The following is an 11,660-nucleotide window of genomic DNA, read 5'->3' as shown; positions in this document are numbered from 1 at the left end:
GATATTAATAATTCAATAATTATTCAATTAGAAGAGTCATCTCTTAATGCTCTTGTCGATGATATAATTATTTACATTAAGAAAAGAAATATGAGAAAATTTTAATTATGATTATCAATGAGTTTAAAAGTCTTAAGGAACAAAAGACAATTCTCTATATGTGATTTATTTTTATAATTATTATTATAATAAATTATGTATTCCTTTTCATTATATTGGTTAAAATAATTAAATATATAAATTTTGAGTATAGATGAATATTTGCTATTATCAACTTTATCTAGCAAACTTCCCTTCTAATTTCAATTTTCTATTAATACTTATTTTTCAATATCATAACAAGTCAACAATAAAACTAATTTACATTTATATTAGTGGAATATTTTTTATAAACATGTTCCTTGGTAGTTTTCATCACACTAACTTGTAGGTTTCATTCACATAAAAGCTAAACAAAACATTCACACAAAAAATATTTTAATCTCAATAGAGTTCTATAGTTTTGGAAGCATAAAGATTTTTTCTTTTATATCACATTAAATAAATTATATTCAAAAATTGACGACATAATAAGTGTATTATTGATGTGTGTTCCAAAATTACTTAACACATCGTATTTGCATAAAGAATATATAATTGGATTATTATTTTATTGCAAAAATACATGTTCCATAATACACAGAATAGAGTTGCCGCATGACGGGATCCCTTCTGTCACACGAAGAGTCCACAAACACAAACATTAACATTATTAATTGGTTTAATTCCTCTCATTTGGTTGAAAAATCTTCATTTTTTTTTAAATTAACTCAATTAAAGTCATAATTAGGGATGTAAAAAATATCTGTACCTGTGGGTATCTGCGGATAAAACCTGCAATGAGTAGAAAATGAATATTAAAAAGGGATACCCGCTATCCGCGGGTACGAGTATCATAGTATCCGCACCCGTGAATACCTGTACCTGCTAAACTTTAATTCACAAAAATACCCATATATATATATATTAGTAAAAAACATTCTGACCTAATTTTTTCTCAGGAATCAATCGGAGAAAGTGGGTTTGTTGATCAAAGCATTAATTAAAGAATTTTCATTGCGTTGGATGTTATTTTTATATTTATTTTTATGATTATTTGGACTTGTATGAACTTGAGTTTGTTTGAACTTTATTTAAAATTTATGATAGTGATGTATTTTATTTTATTTTATTTGAATTTATGATTAAATATTTATTTTTTAAATAATTTTGTAAATAATCGTGGGTACATGTGGATACCCGTGAATATGAAAAAAATAGACGAGTACCCGCATAACGAATATCCGACGGATATGGGTACAGGTACAAGGCGAATATTATCCAACGGTACCCATACCCTACCCGCTCCATTAACATCCCTAGTAATAATACTTACGAATGGTGCTAAAGACATATCATGTGTTTAGTAGTTTTCTTTTTCTTTTTAAATTTTTTTGTAAAATTTTTTGTTGTGCATGAGAGTAAATTTTGTGAAAATTTATGAAAGATTTGACTGATGTGACTAATAAAAAAAAATTTAATAAATAAAAGGTAAAATTATCAAATTATCCTTGATGTTAAAAGTTATATAAAATGATATTTAGATAAGTTGTAATTAATTTTGAATTTTTTTATAATGGATAAAAAATATTAATAATATTTATTAATTAAAAAATTATAATATATTTGATTTGAAAAATAATTATTTTAATTTTTTCAAAGAGTGTTGTTGTATTTTGTAGTAAAATAATGAGGGTATATTGGTAAAATGGTTATAATTACTCTCAACTCAAATCTCATATGGGAAGGTGATGCCATATGGATAGAGATATCTCAAATTAACACTCTGTCTTGCTTTCCATTCAGTAAAAAGGAACAATAAAAATCTTTCAAATTAGCGCTTCTTATCACCTTTGAATAGTAATTTCCTACAAAAGAACACACCTTAAGGGTATGCTCACTTGTGAAGATTGATTTTGGGAAAGGGAAATGATGTATTTGAGTGGATAAGAAGGTGAAGTTTGTGTTTTTTTTTTAAGAGATTTAGAGGTGGAAGCAAGTGTATTTAAAAGTAAAGTTTTTTTAAAGTGAGTTAGTGATTTGATTGATGTGATAGATTAAAAAATAAATTTAATTAAAAGAAAACAATATTAGATTACCAAATTGTCCTAGATATTGAAAATAATCTAAAATTATATTTAGATGAGTTAGATTTATTTTATTAAAAAAATTAAATGAATAAATTAGAATAAAATAACCATTTTAATAAAAAAATAGTAAAAATACAATATATTTACATATGAAATTTTCGTTGGCAAAATATTTTAGAAATTTAGGACATTAATAATTATCGTACGCGTAACTTTAAAAATAGAAATGAGTGGATGTTACAAACATCCTTTATTCTGAATCAATCTTAAATAATCTCACATGAGGAGAGATGGAAAAAAGAAAAAAAAGCATAATCTTGGAACAGTAAATCCTTTCCGGTGAACATAAAAGGTGTGTTTACTTCTAAAGATGAATTTGAGAGAGAGTGACTGGATTAATTTGAGGAGATGTAAAGGAGAAAGTGAGGTTGTTTGTTTTAAATGATGGAGAAGGGAAAGTAAAGAGATTTGAATATAAAATTTGTGAAAGTTTTGATAGATGTAATAGATATAAAATAATATTTTAATAGATAAAGTTGTTGGATTACAGTTTTGCCCATGATTAAAATTAATATAAAATAAAATATAATTATTATTGTTAGTTTTAATGTTATTATTAGTTTTAATATTATTATTATTATTAGTTTTAATAATAATAATAATAATAATAATAATTAAAAGCATATTTGTTAAGTTGGAATTTAAAAAAAAAATTGAAGGATATTTAGGTGAATGTATATTGTTGAGTTGTGTTTCTCTCCTCGTCTCTTAATCCATGTAAGGATGTAAAGCAAATAAGGTTCATTTATCCTCTTAAATAGTAAATTTCTGGAAGCAAACATAACATAACATTGTCATGTGTAGAGATGACAATGAGGTCGGTACGGATGCTTACCCTCAACCCGACTCGCAAAAAGAAATCTATTCGTTACCTGCTCATTTACCTGTTAGGTATTCGTTCAAAAATATGCGCAAATTTTTTAAAATTCGCGGGTTCTCGTGGATACCCACATACTCATGAATATTTTAAAAAGATGTATATTTTATAATTTTTTAAATAAAATTATAACTATATATACAACATAAGTTAAATTAAAATAAATTTTAATTTTAATTGTATTTAGCCTAATAAAATATATTTTTAATTAAAATTTATTTAATAAAATATAAATTATTTTTTTTAATTTTTTGTGGGTAGTGAATACTTGCAGATACGGGTAATATGATATATCCGCGGGTAACAAATATCCGCAGGTACTAACTATTTGCCGCAAATTTTATCCGCTGATATCTGCAAGTGCTGGTATTTTTTTTCATCCCTACATGTGTATTACCACAAGACCGAACAATAGTAACAACAACAAAATTTGCAAAAGAAAAAAATAATTGAAAATAAAAATAAAAATTACAAACGCATACTTAACATGTCTTTAATATTATTTATAATATATGAATGAAAAAGAACTAAGAACTAGGGATTACAATTCGGGACGGGCTGACCCGTAAAAAAAAAGACGGAACGGGTTGGGATGTTGAACTCGCTGACACGCATAGGCCCGTAGCCCGCACATGCTAAAGGTGGGGCGGGGCAGGCTGGCCCGCTAGCCTATTTATAAAATTAAATATATTTTTTTTAATTCTCACACTATTCATCACATTGTTTTTGTAAGTTTTTATTATTATTATTATTATTATTATTATTATTATTTTTGTTGTTGTTGTTGTTGTTGTCGTCATTGTTATTATTATAATTATTATTATTATGTAATAAGATAATAATTTTAGTTCTCGAATTTGGATTATACTTTTATGCATTTTTAGGTTAACAAATTTGTGTCTGTCTTATAAGGTAACATGTTGCTATTATACTTTAGTTATAATTTTCGTTGCTATTGTTTCTTGTCTTTGGTTAATTAAACCAATTGGAATTATTTCGATAAATATCAATTATTATGGAAAAATGAACAAGTTTTTATTTCGCTCATCACAACAAGTTTTATTTTTTCTCATCACAAATGCGAGCCCGCCTATGGGCTTGCAGGCCAACCCGCAAGATGAGACAAATTATGAAAGTAAACCAGATTTTGAACTACGGGACGGGCTAATCCAACCCGCACTTTACAAACCAAAACGTCAGACAAGTTGAAAGGAGCTGGACTGACCCGTTTTACCATCCCTATTGAGAACTATTCAAATTGGAGGTTAAATGAAATAACATTTCAAAAAAAATGGTAACCATAATTAGACTATAGGATAATGATATTTTAACTCATCATTCCTGTCACTTTTAAATCATCATATCACATCACTAAAAAAATAAAAAAAAATAATCTAAAAATGATAAAAATAATGAATTAAAAGTAAATAAAAAAAGGAGTTAAAATATGATTATGCTTGCACATTCTTAATATTAAGGTTAAGAATTAATATTAGAAGGCCTTGGCTGTGTTGGTCCACATGTATATAAAGCGCAGAGGGAGAGAAAGTTACGGTGTGTTTGGTGTCGTGGCTTCAGTTTTCTAGTGTGTAAGTGTGACACTGAGAAGAGCACACGAGAGAGGCCAAGTCCTCTCCTTTTCACTGCGATTGCGAAACCTCACTTCCATTCCATGGTAATGGATGCACCCAATCCTTCTTCTTCCGGCGCCTCCTCCTTCCTCGCCAATCTCCCCTCTCGAGGCCACTTTTCTTCCACCATCGTTTCGTCCAATCCGGTACTTCAATTCCCCTTTTTCTCTTCTCATTCTTTTGTGTTTTTTTGTGTTTTTTTTCTTCGATTCAGATTTCGGACCTACCTACATTCACTGCGATGATTTCGATCCGTGTGCTTTCAGAACGTTCTCCCTGCTTTTGTAGAAGCGCTGGTGAAACTAAGCGATTTGTTATTTAGGTTTTTGTGTGAAATAATGTTTATTGTATTATGTTAACTTTTTTTTTTCCTGTTCTCTAGTTTATGGAATTTCAAGGTGTTTAGTGAGGCAAAAGTTATAGGAGGAGAGATTTATTGGACTTAGGTTTGTTTTAAGGGGTTGTTATGGAGTTTTAATCCAAGCTTGCTGGTGTTAAAAGGTGTGTTTTATATTTCGCCTATCAACTGTCATTACTAGTTTACCGCAAATAAAATAGAAGTTTCATATTGTATGGTTTAAAGGATTTTGTTTTCGTGGATGATGATTATGCATTTGCACTATGCTGCCTTCTTTGTTGAGTAGTAGGCAATGTATTAAATAAACTTCTTCGTAGAAGCTTGTAGGAGAAGACAATGAGAAGGAGAAAATGCATATAGTTTTTTTCATAGAGCAACTTATGCACATTAGTTTTTTGAGAAGTTAGAGAAGAGAGTTCATAAGTTGATTTTGGCCCGTGAGAGAAATCAATTCACTTTCTCTTCACCGATGGGTTTTTTTGGAGAAATTTATCTAAACAGGGTCATGTGACATTATAGTTATTAGCAAGTGATTCTGTGACCCTACCTTCGTTGATGCAGGTTTCTTTATGTTGAGTTGTAAATGTCATGGTGATTTTTCTTTTTCTTTTTCTCATGGAAAATTACATCCCTCCAATTGTTGGAATATAGGAGACTTCCTGCTTTTAATTGTTATTTGTTATATGAGAGACATTATGTTTGAATTTGATATTCTGATCGTGCAGGGGGGCATGCGGGCCTATATCTGCGATCATGATACATCGCCACCAGGTCCTGTTCTTTACCTTGTTTCAACTTGTAACAAATATTGTTACGGCTTCAATTTTTTGTATCTTAGTCTGCTGCCAAAGCAGTAACCTTAGAGAAACAAACAGAAATGTTTCATTGGGTTATAAACTTTCTCTTCCTTATAAACAACTCTAAGCCACAAGTTTCCTTGTCATTACCAGTTGTAAGATCAGTTATTTTTCATCCGCATGGGACATTTTACTCTACCAGATTCAGATACTGTTTGTTTACACATAATTTAATGTTAGAGGCATGTCCTTTGATCGCAACTTTATCATGAAATAGTATATATGTGAACATATGAGTTCATTATGTAGTTTGGCCTCTTCTCGTTTAGTGTTTTGTTTGCCACTTATCTTTGTTTTGGTAGTCTTAATTTAGAGAATTCTTACACGTAAAGTTAAGTTTAAAAAATTTCTGACCATCCTCTTGGTCACAATGCCATAATATATACTCTTCCTATAGATAGTAGCTATGTCCTTTTAGCTTTTTAAATAGATAATTATTGTTAAATAGACGTTTTTTATTCCCTTGGTTATGCAGAAGGTCAACATATTAAGACAAACCAACAAAACATACTGATTAGATCACTCACCCTCAAGAAACAAAGGGGCGATTCCAGCTCAAAGGATGGATCTGATGGTTCCAGAAAGAGGTATTATTCCCACCTTTTGTGGAAGAGTGATATTTCAAGTGTACATTATGATCAATCTACAAATTCCCAATCAATTTTCTTTCTCTTACAGTTTGGTAACTTGTGAAAAAAGTTATGGCATCTATCTCTCATTCTCTGGTGCCTATATTTTTATCTTGGTCTTTTTTTTTATTGAATACTATCTAATCAAACCTTTTTGTCAGGAATGCCGAAAAGGTTTTGGAAAGATCTTCAGCCAAGAAAACAAATAATCAAATAAATTCCCGACAAGGTGGGTTCATGTGGTAGTTATTATAAGTTAGCATTGGGTGAAATCTGAAATATATTTGAAGATTTTTGTCATAAATTACTTACCTCCATATAACGAGTTTGCTCAGGACAAAAATGTTATCTTTTTCTTGATATTACTAGTTTAAAATCAAAATTCTCGTGTAGGTCCAACATTACTCATTTCTTAATTATACTTTAGGAAGACATGTCTCTCTGATACATGTTCAGACGTGCACGTCAACCCCATTTTAAATACATCGGTAAACATTTTTCTCTAATTTTTTTAGTAAATATGGACTGGATAGACATCACCTTCATGTTTGGTAATTTGTACTGAGTTCTATAAGGTATAAGGTATGTATTTCTTAGTGTTATTTAAAAAGTGCAATAGAACACGGGAATGTGAGTGTGTTCCACAATGTATATGATCATATGGGAACTTGTAAGTTCCATGTCCTCAAAGTGCACATTGCGTCTCTAACTCTAGGAGTATTTTGACTGTCTGGTATAGTGTATTAAGCTGGATTCTTAAAAGGAAGTTTAATTGGCAGTAGTTTAGGACAAACCTAAAACAGAACCATGGTTGGTCATTGGTGCTGTATATGTCCTTGTAAATTCAAATTCAATTTTTTTTCTTGGGAAAGACGTCAGTTCCTTAACCTTGTTTTTGAAGAGTATAGAAGTCAGATATCTGCTTGCTGATTTATGCTTTGATCTTAACCTTTCAGATATACATACATGTTAGTGTTTCTATGTAGTGATTTCCTTTAATACATGTTTTGCATATAATGATGCTTGTTTTTGCTGTAGAATTTCAAAGTGAGGTTTTAATGTTTTATTGATTCTTGCGAATGTCACTAGTGTAGTCTCCTGAGAGGCAAGAGAATTTGCTTTGCATACTAAACCTATAAGAGGTCGATGAACTTATAGCTTGCTTTTGAATGACATGATTTTTCACGACTTTGATTTGGTGAGTGTGTTGGAGGTTCAATGCTCTAGCAGGACTACCTATCCTCTTCTGTATGCATGCTTTCACCATGAATATATCCTCCACTGACAGAGAGACTAATAAAGAATAATGGTAAACAAGATAAGTTGAGTTGCCTCCTGAGCTGTTCTCTGATGATTTTGAACTTGTGAGGAAAGGATTTCAGCTGAAGTCATATGTTCAATCCATAGCAATGGTTCCTTATTTTGAAAGAGACTTACTTAGCAGGCTGGATCTTTTTGTCATCTGTATTTCAATTTTGTCTTATTGTTATGGGTTTTAATCATACAGAGGGATCAAACAGTCAAACAGCCACTAGGGACTTGCACAACCTGACGGTAGAGAGACTTCGTGCTCTTTTGAAAGCTAAAGGTCTTTCAACCAAGGGAAAGAAGGCAAGTTTCCAGTCTTCCTACAGTTTTGACATACATGCGTTTGGAAGATATCACTCACTAATTTGCTTGATAGTATTTTGTTTACTCCATATGTCACAATCACAATGTAATATCTGTCAACTGGTATATTAGTGTCCATGATTGATTGTTGTCAACGTGCTTGCTTACCTTCTCTCCTTATCCTAATACACGAAATAAAATCTGCAGGAGGAGCTTATCACTCGTCTAAAAGATGCAACTGGTTAAAGCATAGCGTGGTGGTAGGAATACCCTGTTCATTAAGCATCCAATGTAAGAGTAGTTAGTGTTTAATGTAACTTAGGATCTGGAACTAATATATATGTGTATACATACCCAGTGCAAATTACAGTTACAGATGAATATTATCGTTTTGGAGCTACTACCGTTTCGTGACTATCAGCGTTAAGTATGTTTTTTGGGGCATGATTTGTAGAGGTCAACTACACAATTGGACAATCAATGGTGGTTTTCAAGTTTTGTTTACGATCTGGCGGTTGCATCCTTGTCTTTTGCATTTGAACTCTTGTTAAGTTAGACAACGGTGACCTATAGCATGTGGAATGTCTTGTATTGTTAACCATTGCATTCAGATTTTTTAAATAATCATCATGTAGTCAATTCCAACATCTATTTGGCTTATACATTTTCAATGCATTAGCCCTTTCAAAGGGTTTAGCTGCGGCCGACAATGTTGGAAATAGATTCATACAGGGATTTCACGGTTCCGTTCGATGGATATATGAGATGATCACTATCCTAATCACATTTTCAGAGGAGAATTAGATTAGATTTAACGAGTTAAAATAAACCTTTTCTTTCTCCTGTTGCTGAATAAATATTCAAACAAAACTTTAATTATAATGGTAATTAAAATATTAATATTTTATTATTAAATCTTTTGTATAATTGTGTTAATATTAATCTACATGACAATATGCTTTATAATTTGTTTATGTAACATATTGTGGTATATGTAATTATTGTAGCAAATTTAAATCATATTATTTATTAGAATGTAAATGAAATATCAAATATTTGAATATTCTTTAGAAAGTTATTTGTTAATCTTATAATTTGTGTAATATAAAAAATATAAAAAGTAATGATACGAATAAGTTTTAATTTTTGTATAATTATTTAAAATTGATTTTTTATAATTTTCTTAGTTTGTAAAGGAATGCAAATTAAAGGTTAAGTTTTAGATAAATTATATTAAATTTTAATGAGGAATCGTTTTTTAAACACATAACTTATATATTGTAACATTATTTAGTTTGTTATATTTTTTAAAGTGTGTACTTAGTTATATTTTGTGTGCAATTTCTCTATTAGAGCCAGTAGCTATTTAGTTATTCTTCATGCTTTTTTATTAATATTCTCAAGCTTATTATTTCAATTTTACCTATTATGTTATGCAAGATCTGTACACTTTTATGTTTTTTGTGTAACAATCTTAATTATTCTACTAATTTATATAATTTTATATTTTTTACGACAATCTTAATTATTCTGCTACGTTACAATTATGCGTAAGATTTAATTCATATAAAATCATAAAATTTTATGTTTTTACGATTAAATATTTATTTCGATTACCTTGATCTAGGAAGGCCAGCTTTTGGATTAATAAACAATCATGTAATCAAAATTGTCACGATTAAATAAAATTTATCAATCCAATAAAATTGACTTTTATTTTTCTCAATTTGATTTCTCTTGTGCCTGAATTTCTCTATTCTCATCTGGAATTGATTTTAACTATTCTCACATTACCTCCCTCTCGTGCAAAATATAAATATTATGCGTCCTTTGTTAATACCTTTTCAAGTTTCCCTTGGAGTTTTCTTATAAAGCTTAAAACTATAACATTTCCTATTTGTCAAACTTTCAAGTGAACAATTGAAAGGCATCTTAATTTTAAAATTAAAAGTGTTCAATCTGATTTGTGTGAATAATATTGACCTTTTACTAGTTTTTCAACCAACCATGGTCTTAATCATTAACTCATTTGTCTTTGTCTTCATATACATAATCAATATATGTGGGATTCTTGAATGAAAGTATATACACATTATTAATTTGGGTTTTACTTATTGAATCATGCTCCCTTTCTCTTACAATTTTCTATTACCTTGAATCATGCCAACAACCTCTCCAAAACTTTTTATTCATTATACTATTGTTTTTAATAAAGATATAGATTTTCATTTTCTTAAATTGCTTGTACTTACTTTCTTTTATTGAGACCTTATCATTCAAGCAAGTTCTATTTTAAATATGAGGAATGTTTGTTCTTAGGGTATTTTTTAAGCAAAGATACTTTCCTCGTCAAATTTCCACGGCCACCCTAGAAAAATGCTTCATACTTTCCATAAAAGAAGGATTTGATTGGCTTTTGGAAAGAAAATTCCAGAATTATTTATTATATTCCGGAAAATAAATTCCGGAATTAGTAGGGTGCAGGAAGAAAATGACATGATGCAGGAAGAACTTACCTATTTTTCATTACACAAGAGCTGTGAATGTCTTTCAAAATAGGTTTTGTTTAATGAAGCTAAGTTTTCTTATGCCAATAATTTTCTTAATTCACCTAATTTTATCAAAGAGTTTCATTCTTATTTCAATTTGAACCCACTATTACATCACCACAAAATTCTCTATCTAAATTACCATAACTTCTATCACACACACCCGAGTCTCTTACTACACCATCTATCATTTTTTATCCATCATCTTCTAAGTTTGTTTCTGTTCCTATGAAAGCTATAGTAGTTAACACTCATCTTATGCAAACTAGGTCTAAATATAATATTCTTGAGTCCAAAATTCTTCCTTTATTGTTTCTCACTTGTTTTTAACCTATAAATGTTAAGTAGTTGAGGGTGCTAATATAATAGTTTTTATCAAAAGAGAGATGATACATATCAAAATCAAATAGACTACATGCATCAGAAAATGGATTAAGCATATCAGATTTCTTTAGGAATCCCAATATTTTGGCTGGATTTATTGCATATCGAAATGATAGAAAGGGATATAGTAGTATTTGTTACCGTTGTTGAAATCTCAACATAGTAATTATTGTTTTCAAGTGTTTTTTTTTTTTCAACGTAAAGATATATTTATTGTTGTTTTGACTCAGCCGAACATTTTAACATGACCGAAATTCCACTCGAATGTCTATTTGGATCTCCAAGAAACTAATCACACTTTTAGTTGTGGAAGTGTTGACTTTTTTCATTTTTAGATATGTTATAGGACAAAATAATATATTTTTAATAACAACTATTTAAAGATATCTCTATTATATGGGTCATATTCTAAATTATAAATTTAAGACTTGAATCTTATAAAACTCTCCTATTAGAGAGTACTAACATGATATAAAATTTAAGATTAGAGTTTAATCTTAAATAGATCATGGTTCGTAAATAAAAATTAGTTTTTA

At 29.6% G+C, this 11,660-nt stretch overlaps 1 protein-coding gene across 2 annotated transcripts; it reads left to right on the top strand.

The window, feature by feature from the left end:
• Positions 1–4,628: 4,628 nt before the first annotated feature.
• Positions 4,629–8,709, top strand: LOC114179025. 2 transcript variants are annotated; one of them, XM_028065214.1, is made up of 7 exons: positions 4,629–4,882; positions 5,820–5,865; positions 6,427–6,538; positions 6,742–6,809; positions 8,088–8,191; positions 8,399–8,451; positions 8,550–8,709. In XM_028065214.1, the coding sequence occupies exons 1-6, from the start codon at positions 4,778–4,780 to the stop codon at positions 8,435–8,437; spliced, it is 474 nt and encodes a 157-aa protein (XP_027921015.1). In that variant the 5' UTR covers positions 4,629–4,777; the 3' UTR covers positions 8,438–8,451; positions 8,550–8,709. The 2 variants fall into 2 exon arrangements, with proteins under 2 accessions (XP_027921015.1, XP_027921014.1); XM_028065213.1 differs by having other exon boundaries at positions 8,399–8,698.
• The last annotated feature ends 2,951 nt before the right edge of the window (positions 8,710–11,660 follow it).

Source organism: Vigna unguiculata, chromosome 3 (assembly GCF_004118075.2).
Source record: "Vigna unguiculata cultivar IT97K-499-35 chromosome 3, ASM411807v1, whole genome shotgun sequence".
Classification (NCBI taxonomy): domain Eukaryota; kingdom Viridiplantae; phylum Streptophyta; class Magnoliopsida; order Fabales; family Fabaceae; genus Vigna; species Vigna unguiculata.
The sequence above is the reverse complement of the archived record's forward strand: the minus strand, read 5'-3'. Positions and strand labels throughout refer to the sequence as shown.